Here is a 26735-nt window from a genome sequence, read left to right as displayed (position 1 = left end):
TCAAAGGGGCAGACTATACTGGCATCACCTGGGTGGTCCAGGGACCCACGCGCCCTGAACTTGGGTGCGGGTCGTCCTGGACTAGCGGTGTCCTCGGGAGCCTGGCGGAACCCATGTAAAGCATCTCTCAAGGAAGGTACCTTCACCCCGAGCCACAAATTATCCCTATTTTTAAAAAGATTTAATTTTTTTAAAGAACTTATTTTTATTTACTTTTAGAGAGAGGGGGAGGGAGAGGGAAAGAGAGGGAGAGAAACACTGATGTGTGAGAGAAACAGCGATTGGCTGCCTCTCACACATCCCCGGCTGGGGACCTGGTCTGCAAATCAGGCACTTGCCGTGACTGGGAATCGAACCCACGGTTGGTTGGCAGGACGACGCCTGACCCACTGAGCCACACCAGTTAGGGCTGTCTCTATTAATACATTTTATTTTATTTTAAGTTTTATTTATTTATTTTAGAAAGGGGAAAGAAGAAAGGGAGAGAAACATCAGTGTGTGGTTGCCTCTCGAGCACCCCTCCCTGAGGGCCTGGCCCGCAACCCAGGCATGTGCCCTGACTGGGAACCAAACCTGTGACCCTTTGGTTCGAAGGCTGGTGCTCAATCCACTGAGCCACACCAGCCAGGGCCCTATTAGTATACTTTAGAGCACAGTCAAAGAAAACCAGGCAGACCACAAGGAAATAAGACACCATGAGCAAGAACGAGCAGAAACAGAACCTCAGACACTTCAAACTCTAGAATCATCAGACCCAGCCTATAAAACAACTGTGCTTTGATGAAAGAAAGATGTTTTAAAGTATCTGCAGGGGGGGCAGGAAACTATAAAAAGCGACATACTAGATTTATAAAGAACATTTGTAGAAAGCCGTACGGCTTAATCAGAGATCAAAACCAAATTCCTTCAGGGGCCATCTGGTAAGACACATGAGCAAAGGGACTGGGGACCCAGAGAGCTTTGTCTGAGGGGCACCAGGCCCCTCGGCTCCAGCTGCTGGTTGCCATGTGGCACCACCGGGGACCCCGTGGGTAGGTGTCCTGCTCTTTCTAGCAAGGCCGGATATTTGGATTTCTTTTTATTGCAATAAAATTCACAAAACGTAAACGTGACCGCCATAAGCATTTTAAAGTGTACAGTTTAGTGGCATTAAGTACATCCTCAGTGCTGGGCCATCGTCACCCCTAGAACTTCGGCAGCACCCCAAAAGGAAACCCCAGTGCATGGGAAGTCACTTCCCACTCCTGTGGCCCCTGGCAGCCACCGCTCTGCCGTCTGTCCCTGTGGCTGTGTCTAGCGGACACATCTCCTGTCAGCAGGATCATACAACACCTGTCCCCTTGCGGCCGGCTGCCTTCTTCCACGGAGCACGCTTCCAGGGTGCGCCCATGCTGCGGTGCGTGTCAGCGCTTCACCCCTTTTTCAACGGCCGGATAGACATGTGCATGCATCAGTTGAATATGTGGACTTCTGACACGCCATCGTCCTATTTTAAATGCATGGGTGACAGTTCTGTGTGGCCCTAAGCGCATACCCGCTGGCCTGACGGGGTCAGAAGGCGGACAGCTTAAGGCTGCCGCAGTGGGGCTTGCTGCTGCGCGGCCCCTCAGAACCGGCCTGGGAGGCGGTGTTCTCCTCATCCTCCCCACTAGGAGGAACTCAGGGCTCAGAGCCGTGGGAAGACGTGCCTAGGAAGAGGCCTGCAGGGCAGCCCCTGAGTCCACTCCCCCGGTGGCTTTTCCACCCACATCAGGGCAAACTGCTTGGTTCTGGAGTGAGTGGGAGTCAAAGAGCTAGCTTATGGCTGTGACCTTGAACTTCCCCGTGACTCAGTTTCCCCATGTGTGCCGGAAGAGCCTCTCCCCGAGGCCTGAGCTTGCTGACAGGGTCACTCCCACCTTCCCCAGCACCCATCTGGGCGTGAATTAGCTCTGGTCAACTCGGTCTAGCGGCACCTGAACCCAAAGGTGTGGCACCTGGGTTGTCCTGATAACCGGAGATTCCTCCACAGACCTGTCCTGGGGCGGGGTGGGGAAGAAACAGCCTCCCGACTCCTCCAAAATGGGGGTCCCCATTGAACTTGCCCTGCTGAAAGCCATTTAGTAGGCAAGTGTCTCTCGGGATCTGCCCCGCCCCGGACGGCTTTCCTCCGACCCCCGTTTTCCAAAAGGACGCAGGGAAGGGAAGCGACGTCCCAGCTTGCGTGTTAACACGCGGCAGAGTGTTTCTCAACTCTCCAAGAGAACCTCGCGTCCTGGATCGCCGCCTTCAACTCCGCGAAGTCAACAGCCCCGCAGGAAACTTGCGTTACTGCACCCGCTGCCGCAAACCCGGGGCGGTGGACCCGCCGCCGAGCTGGCTCCCGCGGAAGGCGTCCCCTCGGCGACCAGCCCGCCCTCCCCGGGGCACCCCGCGGCACCTGCGGCCTCCGGGTGAGTTTCCGCGCGCCCGCGAGCCCGCCGCCCCCGCCGCGTGCCGGGGCCCGGGGTCCGGGTCGCCAGACGCCCCTCGCCGCCTCCCCAGGGTGGGCGGGAAGCTGGTGGCCCCGCGGCGGCGGCGCCCGGAGGCCGCACTGCTGGCGGCCGTGGCGGCGCTGCGCCCCCTGCTCGGTGCAGCTGCCGCCCGGCGCTTGCGCACTGGGCCCGGGCGCGCGGCGGCCCCGGCTTTGTGTGTGTGTATGTGTGTGAGCGTGTGAGTGTGTGTGAGTCTGTGTGTGAGTGAGTGAGCGGCGGGCGGGCGGGCGCGAGTGTGGCCGCCGCGGAGCGCGAGCAGGACCCGGCGGCGCGCTCGCAGCCTCTCTCTCCCCGCCAGAACCATGTCGGGCAGGTCGGTTCGAGCCGAGACCAGGAGCCGGGCCAAAGATGATATCAAGAGGGTCATGGCGGCTATCGAGAAAGTGCGCAAATGGTAAGCGGAGGCGCCGCTGGGCGCCGCGGCCGCCCGACCCCGGATCACATACAAAAAGCCGGCGGGCGCAGCGCCCGGTCGCCCGCGGGCCCGGGAGTTGGAGAGGGCGGGCGGCGCGCCAGCCGGGTCACCTGCGCGAGGCGGGGGCCGGGGCCACGGCCGCTGCCCAGGTGCGCTCGCGCCTGTCGCCCACCTGGCGCGGCGGTGGCGGCGGCAGCCCGGAGGCGGGGGCGCCCCGGGCCGGGTGGCCGAGCGGCGGGCAGTCCCCGCCGCGGCGCTCGGCTCCCGGGAGGGGGGCTCGGGGCCGGCCCCAGAAGCCATTTCGTTTTGTGCAAGTCACATGAAAGCGGCTTCCCGCGCGCCGGGGCCGCGATGCTGGCGGCGGAGGGGAGAGCGCGAGCTCCATTGTGCAGCGCCGAGCGGGCCGCCGCCGTCTCCGTCTCCTCCCCGCGCGCCCCGGGCGGCGCAGTGTGCCGGCCCCCGCGCCCTTGCCCGCGCCGGGCCTCCCTCCCTCGCTCCCTCCCCGGCTGGCTCCCTCGCTCGTTCGCTCGCTCGCTCCCCGCCTCCCAGGCCCGGCGCCCTCGAGTCTGCGGAGTTTGCAGAGCGCGAGCCGTTTAAATTTAGCGCTTTGGGCTGCCTGGAGCGAGGGCTCTAGGCGGGGAAGCAAGATGGGGGCGAGCGCGAGGAGGGGACGCCGCGGGGCCCGGGGCGCCGGGCACCCCCTGCGCCGTCTCCGCCCGGCACCCGGGCGCGAGGCTCGGGCGAGCGGCTGTTTTTGGCCAGAAACCGGTCCTGGGCCGCGTCTGCCTTTCCCAAGCCAGCTGCTCGTGTTTGTTTTGCGGAGGGAGCCGTTGTTTTGTTCTCTGAGTCGGGGGACAGGGGGACTCGGGGTTGGCTTCCAGCTCGCGCTCGAGTGTCCGGCGTGGCCTCACGGTAATTAATAGGACCGACCGCTTGCTCGGCCTCCGCGGGGTCTGACTCCGAGTCGGCCGGAGGGCCAGGCCCGAGGCGCAGCGGATCGCCAGGTTGGGGCGGACTTGTTGGAAACTCCCAGCTCCCTGGTTTCAACTTTATTATTTTTTTTCCCACGGCTTCACCGGGGTCAGGGAGGGAGAGGAGCGACGCTCTGGAGTGTCAGCGCCAGCGGGCTCGCCCCGACCCTTTATTTAAAACGCCTGAAAATTGGTCAGGCCCCCCGTGGCGGGCTGTGTTTATGTTTAGGGGTGTCATTTCTTGAGTAACGCCTTGGTCTCTAAAAACCACAGGGGGCGAGGATCCGGTCTAGCCGGGTCGCAAGTTAGCTGTCCTTTCTGAGTCCAACCCAACAAAAAAGGCGAGAGGAAAATCAATAAAGTCCACGTGCTCCCGGGCCTCCTATGGCAAGGGCTGCCTGCAGATGGCCGGATGCCCGGCGGAGGGCTGGGTTTGGCTCCAATGGGACAAAGAATTTTCAGAACCGTGAGAAGGGGAGGCCTTCCAAAGTTGAGATCCAAGTCCTCGGGGGCCGCGGGAGCTCCCCTCGCGGGCAGGGCACCCCCCGGCCGACTGGAGCCATTTAAAAATGGCAGAAACAGCTGCAGGCCAAAACACACACAGGAAAACAAGCCCGCAGCCCCTTCTCCCGTGGGCCCCCCCCCCTCGAGGGGGAGCCTAGAGTTGTCGCCTTCCCGCCTGTGTAAAGAAAGAGCTCGAGTCTGGGCCTGAGTCCCTTCTGTCACCGCCCGGAGGTGAGAAGGGCACGAGGGGCAAGCTGCCACCCATTCTCTGCTCCAGGAGGCGTGGTGGGACCTTCTGCCCCAGGTCGCCCTGCACCCTGCCAGCTGCTCCCTAGCGCCCGCCTGCCAGCTGCTTTGCAGGGAGGGCCGATGGAGCGAGGGGGGTTTCCACCCCGAGCCCCGCCGTAGTAGGCCCGGCAGCGTTTGGCGGAGGGGAGGGGGAGAGAATGGATCTCCTCCCTCCGCGTGCTTTGGGAAAGTACTTCTCCGGTCCTCTAACGACCTCAGGCTTTGGGACCTCAGGGCGGAGCATCCGAGTCACTTCCTCGCCGTGACCTTGGGCAAACCCTGTAACTTCTCTAACCCTGGCCGCCAGGGGGTCCTGCGCTGCTTCCTACCCCCGCCCCCACCCCAGAACAAGATCCCGGACCCCGGCACACGGGGGGCATCGTTAAATGTCGTCTTTATTGTAAGGTCGACTCTGTAAACACAAACCCACATTTCGCTGATGGTTTTTTCTTCTTTCCCCCCTGCCCCTTCCAAGCAAAAAAAAAAAAACACAAAAAAACTTTGCCTTATTTCTTGGGTTTCCCCAGCCCGGAGAAACCAAATCTCACCTTCCAGAAGGCTCTAGGACGGTGCCCCAGCCGGCCCTCCAGACTTTAGGTTGTTTATTAACTGTGTGGCCACCAACCATGCACCTCACCGCTGGCTGGAGGCTGGGCTGCCAGATTTAGCAAGAAATACATAAATAAATAAATAAAACACAGGATGCCAAGTTAAATTTGAATTTCAAGTAAACAACAAAATAATTTTTTAAAATACTTTAAAAAAAATCCTAAGGATGCCTCATGCACTATAGGGGACTTGCTTACATTAAAAAAAAAAAAAAAAGAAGAAAAGAAAAAGGTTCATTGTTTATGTGAAATTCAGAGTTAAGTCAGCATTCTCTGTTTTACCCAGAGGACGGTGGAGGTGTCTGGCATACTGTTTAGCCTGGAAGCCTTGGGCAGTACTTCTGCCCCAGCCCCCGTGACCCCCAACCAACCCCTGTGCCAGCCCGCCCCGCCCCCCCCGGAAGAAGCCAGCAGCCAGCCGTGACCACCCCACCCACGGCGGCGGCCGATCCCCCGCTCCTCTCTGTCTGGGGTCCCAGCGGGGCAGGGTGGCGGAGTGTGAAGCCGCCGGAAGATGGCTGAAGGGAGGACAAAATGGTGGCCCCTTTTCAGGGAAACTGGGCCAGGGCTGGGAGGCCCAGGGTGGGTAGGGGAGGGCAGGGGAGGGGGAGGCCCTGGGCAGGAAGCAAGGGTTTGAGCTGAGAACTAGGCTTAGGCTGGGGACCCCCTGGGCCTTTGGTCTGAAGGGTCCCCCAGTGACTTGTGGGTACAAAGAGAGGACTCCCCACCTGTCCCTGGGGGAGGAGTGGTGTGTGCCTAGGGCCTGGCCTCAGTGCCTCCCCCGGGGGTGCCCTCCCCGCCAGGCACAGGGCAGGGCAGGCAAGGGAAAGGCCTCCTGAGGTGTCAAGGACTAGCCCTGGGGGGTGACTACAAAGTGAGGGAGTTAGAGCTCCCTTTGAAGGAGCCAGGTGACCCTAAGATGGCCTTGCCCTTGGACCTGGACCTGGACCTGGGACGACATTGGAAATTGGCCTTGGCCTGGGGAACCCAGACTGGGTGCTTGCAGTTTACATAGGAGCCTGTGCTGGGGAGGGGCGCTGTAGGCTCCGTTCCTGTAGCCAGGACCCCCTTAGTCTTTTCAGCCAGGAGCCCCAGTCTGACGGGAACAGAGAGAGACGTAAGCATGGCTGGTGGCAGGGGCCGTGCGGGCAGGAGGGCCCGGGGTGCGTCCAGGGCTGGCTTCACGCAAGGTTGCTAATTTATGTTTTTGGTCAAGTTTAGCAATTGATTTAGACTTTTTAAAAGATTTTATTTTTGTTTTATTTATGTTTGGAGATGGGAAGGGAGGGAGAAAGAGACAGGAACATACATGTGGAGTTGTCTCTCGAGCGCCCCCTACTGGGGAATCTGGCTCTCAACCCAGGCATGTGCCTTGGCTGGGAGTTGAACCAGCGACCATTGGGTTCAAAAGCCAGAACTCAATCCACTGAGCCACACCAGCCAGAGCCAGCTGATTGATTTTTTTAAAGATTTTATTTATTTATTTTTAGAGAGGGAAGGGGGAGAGAGAGAGAGAGAAACAAACACACAAAATGTGTGGTTGCTGGGGGCCATGGCCTGCAACCCAGGCATGTGCCCTGGCTGGGGATTGAACCTGCGACACTTTGGTTCGCAGCCCGAGCTCAATCCACTGAGCTACGCCAGCAAGGGCTGATTCAGATTTTTTAAAAGCAGTAAGTAGGCTGGAGAAAACACGCCTGTTGGCTACTTGTTTGCCACCCGCGATGTGAGGTCATAGCTACAGCTTAATACCCTCACTGGGGTGGGGGCCGTGTGACCTGGGTGGGGGGCTGGGGGCAGGAGTGGGAACTCAGCTGCTCCTCTGAGCCCATGTGGCATGTCCCACGGCACCGCCAAGCCACCTGCGTGACGAGCCCCCCCGGAGCTCACAGCTGTGAAGCCCCTTCCCGCCCTCCCTGGTGCTTGCTCAGTGACGTACACCTGAGCTCCGGCACTCCCTCTGCCCAGGTGGCTGCAGGCCTAACCGCAGGCCCAGGTCGGGTTCTCCACTCTCTACCGTCCGTCCCGCAGCCCTCGGTGGCCACACCCAGAAACGCAGCTGAAGCCTGGTGGGCCGGGGACTCGGGCCAGGGGTCGCCAGCTGGAGCAACAAGACTCCCTCCTGACCTGGAGGCTGGGAACCTCTCCGAGGAGGCCTGCCACTAGGAACATTCCTACTGCCTGGGAAGGGGCCTTGTGTGTTACAAGTCAATTACTTTTTTTTTTTTTTTAAACCACAATGGAGCCCTGGATTTGCTGAGCTTCTGGGGCCCCGCCCAGAACGCCAGTTGAGGGCTTGTGAGTCTAAGCGCGCCTGTGGTCACTTGCGTGGGGTGCCAGCGGTGGGCACGTTGGGAGTGGGTTCCTAGCTTCCACGGGAGACGGAGCAGCGGAGGGTGGGCCCTGGAGTCAGAGCCTGTGTCCAGGCCTGATTCTGCCCTGTCTCACTGTGTGACCATGGACCAGTGGTCTGACCTCTCTGGGCCTCCATCTGTGAAGTGGTGTGATCGTGCCCCCCCCCCACCTTTCACGGGCCCGTGGGTCATCTCTGGGAGAGAGAGCGTGCGAATAAAATGCTTGGCACGAAGCCTTGGCGCACAATGGCTGTTGTGATTGTTGCTTTGTCACTGAGACTGTTTCTTGCAACGTCCCTGTCCCTTCCTGGCACCTTCTGACCATTCAGAGTGGAGGTGGGGAAAGACTGGGATAGAGGATTGTCCATCCCGCCCCCGGGAGGCGGGGAGGCAGTGACTTACAGACCTGCCCTTAGGTCCTCCTGTCCGTCTGCCTGTCCGTTCTCCTGTCTGGGCTGCAAGGGGCAGGGACAGGGCGGAGAGGCATCTGAGTGCTGGCTCTGGGAGGATGACGTCCCCTCCCCGGGCCTCCCTCTCTTTATCTGTTGAGGGGGGACAGTGACAGTTCCTGCCGCCCGAGATTGTGGGAAGATTAGAGCCAGGGTGTACGGCGCTTAGTGCATTTGACACACGGAGACAGCCACTGGTACAATAATAAGAGCGAGGGCCTTGGCTTCCCCCGGAGTGAACAGGTGGGCCCCGCGCAGGCGGTGCTGGGAGTGGAGGTGTGCAGGGTGCGGTGGGCTGGTGTTGAGCGGGCTCAGGGACCCAGAGCCCCCTGTGGGGAAGGGGTGCCCAGTGGCTGTAGCAGGTCTCACAAGCAGTGCACAAGGCACCCTCCCCCCCACACACACACACAACATGGAGGGGAGGACCCAAGGCTGAGATCTGGGTGGGGAAGCTGTGGAAGGCGCCGGGTGGCTCACCTGCACAGGCGCTCAGGCCACGCGTGGTCCTTGGTTCGGGTGGAACCTTGTTGCTGAAACTGCCGAGGGCTCCCGGCAGCTGCACCGCCCGTGCAGGGGGGGTGGTGTCTGGCCCCCACCTCCCACTGCGGGTCCCTCGTGTCAGCTGACTTCCTCATCGAGCAGACGGCAGGTCCTTCATGACCCGCTTCTCCCAGGATGGCAGACCCTGAAGGCAGAACTGCCTGGGTTCGAATCCCAGCGACCCCTCTGGCGGGTTCTCCCTGAGCCTAGGTGTCCTCTGGTGTGTGGCCTCTCGGTGTCCCTCTCTGTGTTTGGGGCAGGAAGTGATACGACCTGGTTTAGGGACTGCAGGGGGTCAAGGACAGAAGTTCAGGGGCTGTGACAATAATCTAGTGGGGGTGTCCAACCTTTTGGCGCCTCTGAGCCACACTGGAAGAGAGGAAGAGTTGTTTTGGGCCACACATTAAATACACTGTGACAAGTAATCACAAAAAAATATTGGTGTTTTAAGTAAATGTACGATTTTGTGTTGGGCCGCGTTGGCAGCCATCCTGGGCTGCATGTGGCCCTCGGGCCTCGGGTGGGACCCCCTGGTAGAGAATGGCAGTGGCTTGGAGCAGAGGGGTGGGGAGGAGAAGGGTGGTCACTGCCGTCCTCCACAAAAACCAGTCACACCCTGGCCGCCGTGCCTCAGTGGGTTGGGTGTGCTCCAGCAAAGCGAAAGGTCATCGGATCCCAGTTGGGGCACGGGCCTGGGTTGTGGGTTCCGTCCCGGGTTGGGGTGCAAACGAGAGGCAACCGATCGGTGTATCTCTCACATCATGGTTTCTCTCCCTCTCTCTGAAAATAAATAAATAAGTAAAATCTTGAAGAAAACACTCACCCCTTTGCCTCCTCGTGGTCCGAGGTTCCCTCCTCTTCACCCGTAAACCTGCCGGGAGCAGCGGGCACCCTGCACACGGCCCCCAGGAGATCGGGGTGCAGCCAGCAGGGAGGCGAGGCAGCTGCGCTGACCTGGGCCTCCAGACCCTGGAACACGGGCCGCAGCCCCAGCCCCTCGGAGTCAGCGCCTGGGGGCCGCCCTGGGGCCACTGGCCACGCCCTGCGCTGCCGCCTGCTCCGCCCCTCCTGATGGCGGAGGCAGGGGCGGGGTGGTTAGTCCCCATGTGTGGCCCAGCTCCCCTCCCCCGCACCCCAGCCCCCCGCCCCACCCCCAGGGGGAAACACCTGGCTGGCCTGAAGCCCTCTCTGCCGCCCTGAGGGCTTGGGCCCCCCCCCCCCCCCCGTTTGTTGGCTCTGCGGGGCCCGGTCCCCCTCATCCAGAGCCGCCATCCCGATGGCAGCCTCCCCCATCCCCCCCCCCCCCCCCCCACCAGGCACCAGGGAGACTTGACCAGGCATTGTCTTAGGGGAGCCTCATGGCAGCCTGGAGGGACTGACAGCCACACGGGGTCCCGCAGATGGAGACACGGAGGCTCCGGTGGCAGGGACTCGCCCAGGGGTCCAGTGAGCAGCAGAGCTGGGATTCGAACCGGGACCTCGAACTTGTTCTCTTATTTGTATCACAGCTGCCCCGAGGGAGTGCGGCCAGGGCCCCCACAGAGGGGAGGGGCGGGGCGCTGCCGATGAGGCCCCGGTAACAGGCTTTTCCTCCTCCCCCTCCCCCACAGGGAGAAGAAGTGGGTGACCGTGGGCGACACGTCCCTGCGAATCTACAAGTGGGTCCCTGTGACGGAGCCAAAGGTTGACGATGTGAGTACAAGGGGCCCGTACCCTGGAGTGCCCCCTGCGTGTCCTCTCTGGGGCTGAGTGCCCCCTGGTTGGCCTGCGTGCAGACGTGTCCCTCCCCGGGGCCCTGGGCGCCGTGGTGGGGGGGGGGGCCGAGGTGGCACCTGCAGACAGGCAAGGGCGCCCTGTCGTCGTCGCAGCGGGCTGTGTGTGTGTGTGCACCAGGGGTCACCTCCCTACCTCCTCACACTGCGTCTACGGAGCTGACCACTGTCCCCTTGCACAAGCGAGGGCGCAGGCTCAGAGAGGCGGAGCCACGTCCCCAGGGCCGCCCAGCCGGTGTCGGCGAGTCTGACTCAGAGCACGTGCTCTCTCTGGGCTCCCGGAGAGCCTGCGCTTCTCCCTCACCCAGAGCGAGTCCTGTGCAGGGAGGCCTGGGCGGCTCGGGGAGGGGCGGCGGCGGCTGTGGCCACTAGAGGGAGCCCTGGCGGCTGCGCTCCATCTCGGGGAGGGATCCGTGGCAGTCCCTCGGGGCCCCTTAGTGGCGCCCAGGCCAGCTCCTGTCATGGCCAGTCCACCTCCAGGCCTTTGCCTGGGCTCCTCCTCCCGCTTGGGGGTGCCGGTCCTGTGCACGCGAACAGCCCTCTCCTCCGGGAAGGTGGCTCACGCCAAGCCACGCGGTCTCATCTGCCCCGGGGCTCACACAGTCTTGATTGGCAGGTTTCCAGGGGGCTTTAAAGGCGGGGTTAAAGCCCCCCCCCCTCCCCATCCACCGTCTTCTGTTGCCCCTTCTGGTTCTGGTCTGGGCCCATGGAGCCCCAGAGCCGCCTGCCCCAGAGGCCCCGAGACCCGGGCCGCCACGGCCTTTGCTGCCGGCCGCGGTGGATGGGGAGCAGCGTGCCGCCAGGCTCCCCGCGGGCAGCTGCGGCGCGGCCGCCGTGTGTGCCGCGCGCACCATCAGGTGCTGGGTGAGCGCCGCTGCGTTGGAGAAGACGCGGTCCCTGCTCTCAAGGAATTTATAATCTCGTTGGGGGAAGATAATTATAGAATAGCACGAAACAGACAGCAGGGGAGCGAGCGCCAAATGGATTGTGATCCAGGAGGAAACATAATATATGGGCCGTCGTGGTCGGGAGGGACCGGGCCGCCCCAGGCTGGGCAGACAGCGCAGAGAGCGGGGTTTGGGGTTGGACAGACCCGTCCCCGGCGACCCTGTGATGCTGGGCAGTGACCCCCAGGTGCTGGGGTGTCTGCAGCGGAGCCGAGGTGACGTGTCGCACGAGAGGCCTCATCACCCCAGTGGCTGCTCAGAGGACACTCAACAAAGACTCATTCGCTGTCATTTGGGAGCCAGGACGAACAGTCCGCCATCTCCCCACCCCCACTCCCTGGAGGGCGGTGGGTCCCACGCCTGGCTGAGCATGGGATCCCCTGGGGATCCTGGAGAAATGCAGGTTCCCGGGCCCCGCCCCAGTCGGCTGACTCCGCGTCTCTGACCGCTGCGGCCTGGAGTCTGCACTGTGGGGGACACCCAGCTGCAACATGGCCACACCCTCCTTTTCTTCAGAACATGAGAACTTCCTTTTAAATAGACAAACAGCGTCACAAAATTCAATCGTCACCCTGAAAAAGAACGTTTATCACCCGAGCCCGTTCGTCTGCCATACGAGTCACTCTCTTCAAGTGCTAGGGCTCTGAGACGCAGTTGCGTCTCTGTCACCGCTGTGGTTCCAGAACAGGGTCATCGCCCCAAAAAGACCTTGGCCGCCACTGCCCCCCTGACCCAAGAGCCTGGAAACCACCGTCTCCTTTCTGCCTTCGTAGGTTAGCGTAGTCTTCAGACGTGCCTTTTTATGCTGTGTGTCTTTCTATAACTCGATCCCCATTCCCCCAGGTCCCCCTACACCCCGCTCAGCTCCTTCCTGGGAGGAGGCGCCCAGGGTTCACCCTTCCCAGCGGCCCACAGACACGCGAACACACGCGTTTGCCAGTTCCCCCCTGGCCCAGTAACGGCGGCGCTCACCTCCACGCCTGTTATGCAGAGATGTCTCGGAGACACTGGAGATGTGTTTAACGTTGACATTTTTGCAGATCGCTCCCCATCATTACACGAAGCGCTGCCTTATCCTCTGTAATTGTGACATCACCCTGTGCTGAATGAATGCTCCGTGATTTGTCTAGCGAGTCTCTTACCCATAGACCCAGGTTGCTTCTCACGCGGTTCTGTTCCAGTTGTAAGACACGGAACCACGCGTAAAAAGCATGCCCTCCCCCTCCTGCCTCCCCTGGTCTTGCCCCGGGGTGCAGCGGGGACAGGCAGGCTCTGCACTTCTCCTTGGCTCCCCGGGCTTTGCCGTGCCTGCCCTGGGCCGGTGGCCGTGGTGGCCTTTTCCCCAGATCCTCCCCCTGAAGGAGGAGGGGCCTCCCACCAGCCGGGAGGGTTTAGCCGCGCCCCTAGCCCCAGCAGTCCCCACCTCTGCGGGGCCCCGATGCCGAAGCAGGTGGGGCCCCCTAAAGGGACACGTCCGGTATAGGCCACCGGGAGCCCCCCGGGGACTTGCGGGCTCCGAGATGAGTCAGCGGAACACAGTATTCACGCCACCCTCCCGGGTCCCGCTCCTGCGGGCACGCCGGGGGGTGACTCGGCTTCTGCTCCGTTCTCTCCTCCAGAAAAACAAGAACAAGAAGAAGGGCAAAGATGAGAAGTGTGGCTCCGAGGTGACCACGCCGGAGAACAGCTCCTCCCCGGGGATGATGGACATGCACGGTGAGCTCCCCTGCCGCCCGGCCCGCGCCTGCCGGGCCCCGGCTCAGGCGCTGCCCTCGGCCGGCCGTGTTGTCTCCCCAGCAGGTCCGTCCACATTCCAGGCCAGGGGTAGGAGGGCCGGGCAGGACTGGGCCTGGGTGCCAGGAGAAGGCTCAGGGACGGGGAAGAAAGTTCCTTCCCCAGCCCCACACGCCGGGAAACGTAAAGTAAGAGCCTCTTCTCACCCAGGGTCACAAACTCTCACAGGAGCCCTGGCTGGTGTGGCTCAGTTGGTTGGAGCATCGTCTCATACCCAAAATACTGCAGGTTCGATTCCCGGGCAGGGCATGTGCCTCGGTTGTAGCTTTAACCCCCAATCTGAGTGTGTACAATCCTCGGTTCGGGTGTGCGCAGTAGGCAGCCAGTTGATGTTTCTCTCCCTCCCTTCTTCTCTTTCTAAAGGCCGTGGCAAAGTGTCCTCAGGTGAGGATTACAGAAAACATCTATCACCGGCGGTGTTCTGGGGCACAACCCTGTTCTTTTTCCCTCCTAGGCCCGACATACCGCACGGATGACTGTAGGCCTCATTTACTCTTTTGCTTTGGCTGCTGGGAAGCTCCCACCTGGGTTTCTGACTTCACGTCAGAGCACATCGACAGCCTGCCTTCCTTTTGTTGTCTTATTTCAAAAGCTGTCGCCAGTGTCCGACGGAGCAAGTCCAGGCTGGGGACCTGCTTTAGCCAGTCTGTGGTTGTGTTGACACCACTGTTCTTTCTTTTCTCTTTCTTTTCTTTAGATTTTATTTATTTTTTTAGAAAGAGGGGAAGGGAGGGAGAAGACAGGGAGATCAACATCGATCCGTTACCTCTTGCGTGCCCCCCAACCAGGGATCTAACCCACAATCCAGGCACGTGCCCTGACTGGGAATCGAACCAGGGATTCTTTGGTTTGCAGGCTGGTGCTCAATCAACTGAGCCACACCAGCCAGGGCTAAATAGATAATTTCTTAAAGCCTTGGCATGTTAGTAACTAACATTTAAGAAGCCATCATAAGGTGCCAAGTGTCTGCTAGTAAGGCCATTTCATCACCTCATTTCACCCTGAAAACAAACCCACTACACAGATGAGCAAAGAGAGGCCCCACGGAAGGTGCAGCCGCTGGCCAGGTGGCGGGAAGTTCCTGAATGCCGGTGCTGGCATGCGCGGTCCTTTGGATCCAAGTGTGCGGCTACTAGAAACATCTAGAGTAACGCTCCAGAAAAACGCTAGAATGGCGAACAGACCAAGAGCCATGCGCACCTTCCCGGTATCATTTCCATTTTATTTTATTAAAAAAATTTTTTAATTGATTAATTTGAGAGAGAGACGTCAGTTTGTCGTTGTATCCACTGGTTGCTGCCTGTGTGCGCCCCGACCGGGGATGGAACCCGCCCCCTCGGCGTATTGGGGCGACCCTCCCACCGACTGCACCACCGGCCGGGGCATGTGTCCATTTCAGCGCCTGTGCGGGGAGAGTGCGTGAGTGGGAAGGTGCCCGGAAAGACGCGGGCCTGGCTGGGTTTCTCCGCAGGCTCCATCCAGGTGGGGGATGGGGTAGCAGGAGTGAAGGGAGGGGGCACCTCCATCCTGCTCCATCCCGCTTAAGCGCAGTAAGCAGAGAGGGAAGGTCCCGCTGTTACCAGGAGACCAGGCCAGACTCCGGGGGCGAACCCGCTAACCGTGAGAGCTGATGTCGCTCACTTGCCCACCGCGCACACGCCCACCGGGCGTCTGCACCTTTCACTCAGGTGCACATGGATCTGGGCGTAGGAAGGAAGTATAGATTTTCTCAAAAGGTAAATCAGAAGAGCGTACATCTTTTTTTTTTTCTTTTTAAGCCCCAGAATGCACAAGAGAATGTTCTGTGTTTCAAGCGCTGCACAGGCCACTTAAAATCAGACGCAGTTTCCCGGGTGAGGGCTGCGGGACTGCCTGGCACCCGCCGGCTCCGCGGCGCCGGTGGTAGAAGAGAGACGGGGCAGGGGGCGGGCGGACTGGCCTGAGCCAGGGGCTCTGCCGCTCGGGGCCTGGGTTTCCCTCTCTGTAAAGTGAAGGCGGTGACAGCGCCTACCTGGCAGGTTGTCTAGAGGATTAAACAAGGTGGCTCTTGCCCGGTGCTCGACCTGTAGTAGGTGCCCCGACTGTGATCTGCCTCTCCTCCCCTCCCCCCATCTTTACAAAGGTGGCCTTGGGCCCAGGTGTGTGCCGTGGCCCAGAAAAGCAGCATTGGATTGTAGTGGTATTTAAAGTCCATACTTGGCTCTGGCTGGTGTAGCTCAGTGGATTGAGTGCGGGCTGCGAACCAAAGCATCGCAGGTTCGATTCCCAGTCAGGGCACATGCCTGGGTTGCAGGCCAGGTTCACAGTGGGGGCCACATGAGGGGCAACCACACATTGATGTTTCTTTCTCTCTTTCTCCCTCTCTTAGCATCTCTAAAAATAAATTTTAAAATATTTATTAAAAAAATAAAGTCAATACTTGGATATCTACAGTTTAAGATGCCTCTCTGTGCCCAAGACAGGGGGTCCGGAGCAAGGCTATGTGTACCCCCGGGACCCCCAGCCCCACCACCAGCTCCCCTACCAACGTCATGACTGGATGGACTTGCCTCCAGCTTTTACTTTTATTGTGAAGGATTTCATCATAGCCCAGGCTGGTGTGGCTCAGTGGATTGAGTGCGGGCCTGCAAACCAAAGGGTCGCCGGTTTGATTCCCAGTCAAGGCACATGCCTGGGTTGCAGACCAGGTCCCCAGTTGAGGGCATGTGAGGAGAAACCACACATGGATGTTTTTCTCCCTCTCTTTGTCCTTCCCTTCCGCTCCAAGAAATAAATAAATAAAATCTTTTTAAAAAAAGAATTTCATCATAGAGAGACTAGTGTGATTTAACTTTTTTTCCTAATGGAAACACCACGTAGGTAGACAAAACGCACAGCTCTTGGGCATAAAGTCCAGAGAATTCTGGAGGGGCGTGTGGCCCGTGCCCGAGCATCTCAGAGTGAGTGTCCCCTCGCTGCGAGGTGTCAGCCTGCACCGAGACACGTGAGCACGCGTCCCTAATGAATGACATCTCATTCTCTGTGCCGTTGTCACCCTGGCCGAAGAAACAACAATTCCGTAATATCTTTCAACTCCAGAGACTGTTCATATTCCCGAACTGCCCCAAAACGTGACCTGGCATGTTTAAAACACAGGATCCAAATAATTTCCTCGCAACGTGGGTAGCTGTTAGGTCTTTTAAATTCCTTTCATCTGTGACAGTCTTCCCTGATTCTGGTTCTTTCTGAGCCTTGACCTGCAGAGCCTGGGCCAGCTGTCCTGCGGAATGTCCACCTCGGGGTGTTAGCTTGTCCTTCTCTCCCTTTCGTTCCGGCTGCAGTGGAAGCCGGTCCGGAGGTCTGGTCGGGTCGCCGGACGTGTTCTGGCTCCACCGCCCCCCGGCTGCAGGGCCAGGTGCGCTGGAGGATGTCTGGGTTCCTCACCCAGGACCCCAGGCCTCAGGGGTCCCCCAAAGACTTACCATGTGCCCCCACTGTGTGTGGCTGGCCGCCTCCAACCGCAGGGTTCTCAGGGAGCCTGCAGCCCTGGTTGCACCCGCTCAGAGGGGCCCCCTCCCCCGGGCAGCGGGCAGCATCCTGCTGCAGGCAGCGAAGTGTTGTGGGGAGGCTGAGCCCCCTAACCTGCCTCCCCTCCACTGCTGTGGGGTTTCACTGGGGTTCTGCTCCCCCCACAGACGACAACAGCAACCAGAGCTCCATCGCCGACGCCTCGCCCATCAAGCAGGAGAACAGCAGCAACTCCAGCCCCGCTCCGGAGCCCAACTCGTCCGCGCCCGGCGACGGCACCGGCGCCAAGGCCGACGAGGCCCAGGCCGAGGGGAAGGAGCTCCCTGGGACAGAAGGTATGTGCGCTGGGGGTGGGGACCGGGGGTCTCTCTCTGTCCAACCTTCCCTTCAGACAGGTGCCAACGGGTCTCTAAGGAGGTCCGGCCATGCGCGGCCCCAGGCGGCCACCAGCAGAAAAGCAATGCCTGGGCTCGTGTTCCTAGGGGTGCAATTTAAAAACCGCACAAATCTAGCATGTGGAAAATAAGTGCTCTGGAGAAGTATAAAGTAAGAAGGGGGAATGAGGTGTCTTGCCCCAATGTGGGAGCGTGTGGCTATTTTAAGTCGGGGAGTCAGGGAAAGCCTCTCCGAGCAAATGAGGGGAGGATGCAAGCCCCGGGCTGACTGGGGGAATGCCGGGAGTAGAGGGTGCTGCCGTGCAAAGGCCCTGCGGCCGGAGCACGCTCCGTGTGTCCCCGGGGAGACTGGGCAGGCGAGGGGCCCAGACTCGAGACGGGACCAGAGAGGAAGCAGGACCCGGAGTGCGTGGGGTTCCACAGGCCCCTGGGCAGACCTGCCTCTCGTGCCCATGAGACCGGAGCCACTGGGAGTCTCAGAGCTGTGACCTGAAGGGTCACTTCGGTTGCTGTGGTTGGGAGCAGGGGAAGGGGACCAGGTGGGAGGAGAGGGCGGGGTGGTGGAGGTGGGAGGAAGGGGTGTGGCTGTGCCAGCGTGTGTACGGGTATTCGTGTTTATTTTGAGGTCTCTGGACCCCTGGAAATGAAACTTTCCATTTCAAGGGTCCCTGACTTACAATGGTTTGACTTTAGGGGGATAGGAAAGCTGTACACATTGGGTAGAAACCGCACTTGTTTGAACTTGAACTTCCCCAGGCCAGCATGTGCGGTAGCTCCTCTCTCGTGAGGCCGGGCTGTGAGTCATAATGCCCAGGCCGCCACGCGATCGTGAGCCAGGGGGCCTCGGACACAGGACGGACCGGTCACATCTGGGCGACACCTGCCAGCTGTGTGGCCTTGGCCTGGCCGTGACCCCTCCTGCACACCTTCCTGTGTCCTTGTTTATGAAACGAGAGGCAAATCAAAGTTGCCTCTCTGGCCAGGTCGCTGCAGGAAAGTGTGCGAGAGTGTGAAATGCTCCGCTGAGCCCGGCGCGAGGAAGGGCCTGGTGAGCCAAAGGGAGGGGGGACCCGGGGCGCCAGGGGCGGGGCCGTGAGGACCAGGTGTGGGACACATCCTGGCTGCTTTCCTGTCCTGCTTTCCCTCTGGCCATGGCCTTGTCTCGCCCACGTTTGGGGGTTGTGTCTCCTTTTAAAGGGCCAGTTACAGGAATCATGCCCTAGGTTAGGGCTTCCTTCCATAATAACTGCCACGTTTTGGTAACTCCCAGCCCACGAGCCTTCCAGGTCCAGGTGGGAGCCACAGCAGGGTCCCCTCCGGGCCACGCCAGGCCTCTGGTCCTGCACTCCTGCCCAGCGTTGCCCAGGCGGGGCCCCCTGCCCCCTGCCAGGGGCTGCCTGAGCTCCCCACTTCCCAGGTGGGTGCCGGCCGCCTGTGGGACAGAGTGTGTTGGTCACCAGCTGTTGACCTTGCTTTGAACTTGTTTACTGCTGACTGAGTTCAGGGAATGACATAATGTTCAAACTCCCTGGACTAAATTTAGGCCCCAGGAAAATAATTTCCCCTGGGCGAGTTCCAGTACCGTTCTGCGAAGAGAGGCCGCTGCGCTGAGCCCCGCACCCTCCACGAGCTCCACGGCCGGTTCCCACCGGGCGCTCGGCCGGCCCGGCGGGGGCTCAGCGAGACTCTCCGCTGGCCAGCCGCCTTCCTGCTGTCTGCGCCTGCATCGGGGGTCCCACCCCCTGCTCCGTGAGGCCCACTCGGCAGGTAGAAAGGGAGCAACGGTCAGAGGGCAGGACAGTTACAATGGAAAGTGTTCGTTAAATCAAACACATTTCATGAAACAGAGTATAACATTAATGTGGGTTTTTCTAATGGAGATGAACTTCACAGAACCACGGGGAGGTGCGCCCGTCAGCGGCATCCAGCCCCTCCACCGTGTGGAGCAGCCGTCGCCTCTAGCTCAAAGTCTTTTTTCCCTCCCCACGTGGAAACCCGTCCCCGTGGGCAGTCACAGCCCATCTCCCCGCCCCCCGGCCCTGGCACCCAGCGCTCCGCTCTCTGTCCCCGAGGACTTACCTGTTCCACACAGGTCCTGCCCTCGGAGTCGCATGGCACGTGGCGTTTCCCGTCCGCCGTCGGAACGCGACATCCCGTGTTCGAGGCTCGCTCACACGGTAGCCTGCGTGGGTGCTCCATTCCCTTTCATGGCGAGTCACGTGCCACTGTACGGACAGACCCCACGTCGCCCATCCCCGCCGCGGTTCGTCCGCATTTGGGCCGTTCCCTTCTCCCGGCTGCTCCGCACAGGGCTGCTGCGGACGCTTGCGTGGCGGCGTGCGTGCGTGCGTGCGTGCATGTCCCCGTCTTCAGTTCCTCTACGTCTGCGCCCAGGAGGGGCGTGGCTGGGTCCTACGGTAACGCTGTGCGCAACCTGAAAGGCAGAACTGAAAATACCAAAGAAATGTCCGGTTCAAGGGGAGTTGGGTTCTGTGCCCTGGATCACCCCTGAGCCACTCCTACCGGGGGGTCATTCCGCCGCGTGGGTACCTTTCCCGTCCTTCCAGTTAATCCTCAGTGACTCACCAGGGTGGCTGCTGCCCGCCGTGGTTGCACCAGGGTGGGGGGAGGGGAACCGAGGCGGAGAGGCCGGGCCCCCACAGGACACAGGTGGCAGAGGCCGCGCCGGAACCCAGGCGCGTCTATAAACAGACACCAGCTCGTAGGCGGAGGCCAGCCCCGGAGAGGGCTGACCCCTGACCTGACCCGCCGCGGCAGGAAGCCGCAGCCCAGGCCCTGGCGGGGCGTCTCGGAAACCCTAGAAAGTGACGCATTCTTAAGTATTGCACTGGACTTAACAAATCAGGGTGACCTGTGTTCCTGGGGGCCTGCAGAACGGGCCCCTGGGCAAGGGGGGGGGGGGGGGGGGGGGGACCAGTGCATGAGAAAGAGCCCCAGTAACTGACAGAACAGGAGTCGTTAAACAAGGAATTGGTGAGAATGCTGGTCAGCCATCTTGTGTTTAGAGGATTTTTAAAGACATGAAACATTCTCCCAGAATACTCCACAATCCCCACGTGGGGAGAGAGGAGACTTAGGCACAGGTAGGGGACGACATCCGGAAAAATGGGACTAAATCTTCTAAAATGTGACTGGGGCGGTGGCTGTGGTTGGTGTGAGGTGATCGGAGATTTTTACCTAGATTTTTTTTTTCTGGTTTGTGGTTGGAGCGCGCTGTGTCCACCAGAGGGCGCCACGTGCACGCGGCATGAGTCTGGTGCATCATTTAGGCCGCCTCCAGGGCCACCTGGCAGCTGCCTGTGCAGGAAAGGGTCAGAGGCCGCAGGGGCCAGCACGTGGCCTTGCTGCTTAAAACAATACCTCTAAAAAATAAGCAAGAGGCTTCCCAGCTTCCTCCCCCCGCCCCACCCCGCCCCACCCCACCCCAGCGTACTGCAGGCCTGACAAACTGCCAGGACGCTCAGTTTCCCGGTATTTTTAGTAACTGGCCCATCTGGCCGCCCGAATCACGTGCCTGAAAACAGCTTCTGTCGTCTTGCTTTTTCCTTCAGATGCTTCTGACGAGCCGAACTCCCAGTCTTCAGCGGAAAACTCGATGAACAGCTCGGAGAAGGTGGAGAGGCAGCCGTCGGCCGAGGCGGGTCTGGCTGCAGAGACGTCCTCAATCTCTCAGGTACCTCGATGGAGGCCTCCGAGGGGCAGCCAGAGGGGCCGGGCGCCCGCTGGGGCGCCGGGGGTACGTCGAAAGGTGTTTTGTTATTTCGCTTTGTTGCTTTCTCGTGGGACGACCGGAAGTTCCATGTACCCACCGAGCAGGACGCGTGAGCATCCTGTGTCGCCCTCCGGGTGCCGGGGCTGCAGTGCAGGGTGGGACCCGGGAGGGTGTAGCCAGAGGAGGGTCCCTTTATTTGCACCCACAAAGGCCTTGCCTGCTCTCAGTGACCCAGAGCCAACTGCCTTCAGAGCTGGGGAGATACATCTTCAGAATCCTCGAGGCTGGAGAAAGCATTCTTTGGAAACACTTTGCAACAGACCACACTGCCTCCTGCCTGGACCACTTTCTGGGTCCTCACTGTCCGAATCTGGTCTGAGGCAGACAGTGCAGAAGCAGGTGGCCCGGTGGACAGGAGCAGATATCCTGGGTTCGAATCCCAGCTCTGTCGCATAGCACACCCTGAGCCTCAGAGTCTGCAGCTGCCAGAATGAGAACCCAGAGCCGCCCTGGGGACAGGGTGCAATGCAGTGACAGAATACGGGTGACTCTCGATGAAGCTGCCCACGGGATATGCCTCAGTGTGGCCTCGGCCACCGCCCGGCCCCCACTGTCACCCTCTGTGCTCCTGGAAGAGGAGCGGGGACTCAGCGGTGTCCCAGCGTCGACAACAAACTGTGTCCACTGTGCTGAGCGGTTCCCGGTGCCTCTCCCCAGAGCGACATCCCTGTGCACTTGTGACCAAGGCTGGGCGTCCGCCAGGGCCAGGCCTGTGCTGGGCCTCGGGCAGCAGCTGCACGCTGGCCAGGCTGGCCTAGGGCACTCGGAAAAGTGAACTTGAAACTCGTGTGTAAATAATTGCTGTGGCTGTGAATTACAGGTTGGGGGGTGGGCAGTGGGGGCATCTGCTCCAGGCGGGTTGCAGGGAGGGAGAGCTTAGAGGTGGAGGTGGGGGGGCACCTGGAGGGAGGATGGGGACAGGCAGGGCCGGGGTGGCTGGAGGCCTGGGAGACACGGGGGGAGTGTGGGCCGGAGGCTCCCCGCTGCTCCGTGAGCCTCCGAAAGCCCACGCTCGCTGGGCTGGCCAAGGGTCCTGCCCTCAGTTCCCTCCTGGACTGACCTTGAACCTCACGGCTGCCCTCATCGATCTCCCGACCTGGTAACCTGCCGTTCTCTTCTCTCTCTCCTCCCCCAAGGATTTGGAAGGAGGGCCGCCCTCCAAAAAGATGAAACTGGAGGCTTCGCAACAAAACTCCGAAGAGATGTAGACGTGCACCTCAGACTCCGGTCCGAGTTTCACGGGAGACCCGTCAGCCGGCCTACTTCTCCAGCTTCCCCGAGCGAGCCCTCGGGTCGGAACTACTAACTTTCCAAGTTTACCAAGTGCAAATCCAAGAAAACCTAGAACGGCGCGACTTCTCAGACACTGAAGAACTTTCTGCTGTGAAGCAAAACACTCGAATCTTGAAGTGACTGTCCTTGTGGAGGCGGGTTGACAGCTCAGGAGTGTCAGACACTGTCTCTGAAGCCAAGATTACATTTGCGTTGCTGCTGTATGTCCCCCCTTCCCCCCCCCCCGCCCACTTCTCTCTCTAATGATATAAGCTATTTGAGGGTGGTACCCATCAGGAATTCGCATTTCGTCGGGGCTTGTCACTGTTCCACCGATTCCTCCTGCTTTCTTTTTTGTGCCTTGTGCCCTTGAGGTGACCTCTGGCATGTTTTCCTGGTTGTTTTGCATCTCCCTTTGCAAAGTGCCCTCTCGGTTTTGTTGAGGCTGCCACTGCCCCAGCCCTCACATCTCACTCCTCCCTGCCCTGGGACTTCAGTGGGAACAGAGCAGGCAGGGAGGAGGAGAGCCTGAGGCTGCTGGCGAGTAGGACCTCCTTGGCCACCTGCCCAGCCTGCGGGGTCCGAGGAGTCTCAGATGTCAGGGCACCGTGTCCCCAAGCGCCAGCCACTTGATATGCTCACCTCCTCGGGGCATCTGAGCCTGGCGTTTCCAAGCGTCCCAAATGGACGTGCAGAACCCTTAGACTGTTCTGGCGCTTCCACCCTCTGCCCCCACCGCTCTGCTTTCCCCAGCACCGCTGAGGACGGAATGGCTTCTGTGGCCGACGGCAGGGCGGGCTCACAGTGATCAAAGGGTTGAGGAGGCGGCCAGCAGACGGCAGGAGTAGCTGGTGCTGAACTTCCTCTCCCAGGACAGGACGTTGCTTGGATTTCAAATCCACAAGGAACCTGCCACCCTCTGCCTCTCCAGGTCCCCTGACCCCCACCCTGGGGGTGGGGGGGGGGGCAGGTGCAAGATTGCAGTCCAGGAAATCCACCTGCTTCTGCGTCACGTTCCTGACCCCATGGAGCCAACAGTTGGATCCCGTCTCATTCCCAGGACGCCCCATCGTGGGTCCCCAGCCAGGAGCAGGCCTTGGTGGTTCAGCCTTGGAGGCCAGAGGGAGGAGTTGGACGGCGTTGCCTGCCTCCAGGAAGGGGCAGTTGGACCCCCGTCCCCATCCCTGCCTGCCTGGGGTAGCTCCCTCTCACCGAAGCGGAGCTGCCCCCTTGGACCAGCGGCCTGAGTGTTTGGTTCTGAGGCCTGGTGGCCCTTAGTTGCTATGACTTGTCAGACCTGAGCCCTCCCCCCGAGCTTTCTTTACTGCACTGGAGTTCCAGCTCCCTTCGAGTTGTGTGTGGCTGGGGGGAGGGGGCGTCGCGGGGGTTTTGTTGGTTGTTTTCTGTTCGTTTCTTTTTTTTGTTTGTTTGTTTTTTGCTAATCGGTGCATATTCAGGTGCCACCTTTGATGCGGGGCGGGGGGGGGGGAGGGGGGGGCGCTCTCTCCCTGACCACCACGGAAGTGTCTGCCAGGTTCCACTTTCTACGAGTTTCTGAGGGTGAGGCTCTCGCTTTATTTTTCTTTGAAGAGAGCCGATCTATTTCCTGCACTTCAAGAAGAATCAAAATGTTCCTGAATTTCAAATACCTCATGCAAAAATGTCTCCTGAAATAAGGGAAAACAAACAGACGAACTTTGGAAATCTCAACGTTGAAGTGAGCGGTGGCCGAAAAGTTTCTGTCTTAAAAAAACAAAAAAACAAAATCCTTGTCAGTTTGGCCCCTCGGGCAGTCAGCTCTCCGAGAACCGGGCTGCGCCTACCTCTCAGCGGCTCCCCAGGCGGCGTTACCTCCAGATCCTGTAGGGTTCGAGTCACGTTTTTCTTTGCAGCAAAACTCCATTCTGAGGAAAGATGAATTTGGGTGTTTATTTCCTGCTCTTTTCTGGGAAGCGAGAGGTGACAACCAGGACAGCTGAGAGCGCATCGCGCGCACGGGCGCGCGCGCACCTGTGCGCATGCGTCCACGGAACCAGCGAGTCGGCCGGGGTCCCCTGCGCCCCTTCTGCTGGCCTGCCCAGACAGGCAAGGGGAGTCGACGCCATCCACGACGCTGAGGCTGTCGTTGGTTTTTCTCTGAAGTGCCTGAAGGTAGGGACGGGCCCGGCGGTCGGACGGACTGGGCCCCGCCGAGGCCACGCCAGGCAAAGCGCCCGCGGCCCGCACTTGACACTGGCCGGGAAGGCCTTCCACGGCGAACAATGACACTGCAAAAATCCAGATGTGCTTCCTTCCCCGCAGCCCGCTCCTCGGAGCCGCTGTCCCCCAGCCTCCCCGCGCCCGCCCGCCCGCGCCCTGTCCCACCGCAGGAGCCAAAACCTTGCAGCCGGCCGAGCCAGGGTGGGGGTCCCACGCGAATGCCTTCCGCGGACACCAGGCCCCACGGCCTTAAGGGCTCCCAGGGCAAACTCACCCCCCGAGAAACTTGAAGTTGGGGACGCTGCGGCTACACATTCCACGAAGTGCTGGCACTTAACACCCATAACCCGGACGGCAGTTGACCGACGCATAGGGTGGTGACCTCCTGTTACAGACGACGTCATGGTTTGGAATGTTCGTTATGGCCAAGGACCTGGTTAGAGGTATAAAGACTTGTTCACATTATCTAATTTTTTTTCCTCTTATGTTTTTTTTTTTTTTTTTGGTGTGTTGTACAGCAGTATAATTTTTCACTTATTTATTCCATCAGTAGATATGGTTTGTACAATGTACAATGGTTCCATTGCAGAAAATAAAAAACTTTCCGATCATGAACACTGCCCTGTGACTCTGTAGCAGCAGAACGAAGAGTCAGACCCCATGGGTGTGGAGCATGCGGGTCAGCAGCTGCTCTGGCCCCCAGCTCTGCTGCGAGGCCCTGGCTTTCCACAGGACACCCCTGTTCCACAGTCTCGCTTGCCCACTGCCATCATCAGGCACCAGTGGGTGCTGTGGGCGGGTGTCACGGGCCACCTTATGCCCGTGAGGCAACTTTGGGACTGCCTGGTGCAAAAGTCACGTAGCCAGTCAGGACTCCGGTCTAAAAGCCGGGCCTGGTCCCCAGCCTAGGTCTGTGGCCTGAGGCAGGGACGAGGACAGGCTGATTGAAAATTTGTCTTGACTTATCTTAATTCCCCATCTGGTGACTTGGGTTCAGGCCAGGGCCAGAACCTCCCCCCAGGGCCCTTGCCCCTCCCCTCAGCTCAGATGCCCTCCGGGAGGTGTCCTTGTGTCCCTTCTTTTTCCCTCTGTCTGTCTCACTTCCTCTTGCACCTGACACCCGCCCCGCCCGGGGAGTGCTGATAAGGAACGGGGAGGTTATTGCTGAGCTGGCTCCCGTCTCACGCCACTGACCACCTGGAGGCAAATCTCTCTCTCTCTCCATGTGTGTGCGCCTCTGTCCCCCACACCCCTCTCCTTTTCACCGTGTTCCAGTGTTTTTACCAGGACTCCTTGCTCAGCAAAAATAAGCGCCTGAAATGGAAAGTTCAGTTTGACAGAAAACAGATCCTCGGGGCCTGTTTGCTTAAGGAGAACCGAGAATGGCTGTGGCTGGTGTCCTCTCCCCCCACCCCCACCCCGTTCTGCCTTTCCTGTTCTCAGCTTCCCCACCTCCCTGCCGGGGTGTGGGGGGGCAATCACACACAAGGCCTTCCAGGCGCCCACTGTGCACCACAGGAGTGCTGAGCCCTGGTCAGCCGTGACTCAGACTTGACCCTGGCCCTCGGGGCAGGGAAGGGAGCCGTCTGGTGCACTTGGGAGAGATGCATTTTGATGGTGTGGTCAGGGAGGCTCTTGGGGTGGTGGAAGGAGCCCGGCGCGCAGCTAAGAAGCTCATTTTTCTCCTCGTCCATAAGGAGTGGCCGGAGGTTTGTGAGCCAGGGCTGTGCTGGACGGAGGACAGGGTTGCCGGGTGGCATGGATTGGAAATGGCCAGACAGGAGGTGGGGGCGGGACGATGAGGGAACTGGGACAGTAGGCCAAACAGGAGGGGCTGTGTACCCCCAGGCGATGTGGGCCCAGGAGTACCACAGACAGGTAGGGCGGGGACAGTGGGCTGGGGGAGGTAGTTAGAGAAAGTTCTCGCCCAGGTCAGCGCCTTGACTGGCTCAGCAAGTGACATGCAGGTCACTGGTTGGTCCCGGGGAACTGCAACCCCTAAACACTGAGTCTACTTTTGCTGCCTGGGTGAGGATGCATATTTTCCTCCAGGGGCTGAGACACACCAGCTCCTTGGCCAGTTGCATTCCCTTCTTCTTCCAGTAGGGGCCCCCCTCACCCACTCTCAGTCCCAAAGGCGGCCGTGGGACCCAGGCCCCGCCCCCTGGCAACAGCAATTGGTTCAGGGGTGGTCACATGACCCAAAATGGCCCAGTGGGAGTCAGCCCCGGCGATTTTTTTGTGGGAACCTGGAGAAAGGGTTCTGGTGGAGTGCTGGCTGGCGTTGTTGAACGGAGCTGAGCTGCCGGCGCCACCCCTGCTCCGAGGTGGGGAGAAGCCTGCCTGAGGCTGGAGCCAACACAGGAGCCAGTTGCAAGATGGTGGCTGCGAGCTTCCAGAGGGCAGCATCTGAG

At 60.2% G+C, this 26735-nt stretch overlaps 1 protein-coding gene across 2 annotated transcripts; it reads left to right on the top strand.

The window, feature by feature from the left end:
• The first annotated feature begins 1955 nt into the window (after positions 1 to 1955).
• BCL7A (BAF chromatin remodeling complex subunit BCL7A) lies at positions 1956 to 24936 on the top strand. Of its 2 annotated transcripts, XM_028527994.2 has the most exons (7): positions 1956 to 2432; positions 2812 to 2907; positions 10253 to 10334; positions 12981 to 13077; positions 16830 to 16997; positions 20630 to 20814; positions 21987 to 24936. In XM_028527994.2, the coding sequence occupies exons 2-7, from the start codon at positions 2816 to 2818 to the stop codon at positions 22056 to 22058; spliced, it is 696 nt and encodes a 231-aa protein (XP_028383795.1). In that variant the 5' UTR covers positions 1956 to 2432; positions 2812 to 2815; the 3' UTR covers positions 22059 to 24936. The 2 variants fall into 2 exon arrangements, with proteins under 2 accessions (XP_028383795.1, XP_028383796.1); XM_028527995.2 differs by lacking the exon at positions 1956 to 2432 and having other exon boundaries at positions 2546 to 2907; positions 20630 to 20751.
• Positions 24937 to 26735: the final 1799 nt, after the last annotated feature.

This window comes from Phyllostomus discolor, chromosome 13 (assembly GCF_004126475.2).
Source record: "Phyllostomus discolor isolate MPI-MPIP mPhyDis1 chromosome 13, mPhyDis1.pri.v3, whole genome shotgun sequence".
In the NCBI taxonomy this organism is placed as follows: Eukaryota; Metazoa; Chordata; class Mammalia; order Chiroptera; family Phyllostomidae; genus Phyllostomus; species Phyllostomus discolor.
The sequence above is the reverse complement of the archived record's forward strand: the minus strand, read 5'-3'. Positions and strand labels throughout refer to the sequence as shown.

Coding starts and splice junctions, on each gene's coding strand:
- BCL7A (XM_028527994.2), top strand. CDS start 2,816: ATGTCGGGCAGGTCGGTTCGAGCCGAGACCAGGAGCCGGGCCAAAGAT. Junction 2,908..10,252: donor ATCGAGAAAGTGCGCAAATG/GTAAGCGGAGGC, acceptor CCTCCCCCACAG/GGAGAAGAAGTGGGTGACCG. Junction 20,815..21,986: donor CGCCCGCTGGGGCGCCGGGG/GTACGTCGAAAG, acceptor TCCTCCCCCAAG/GATTTGGAAGGAGGGCCGCC.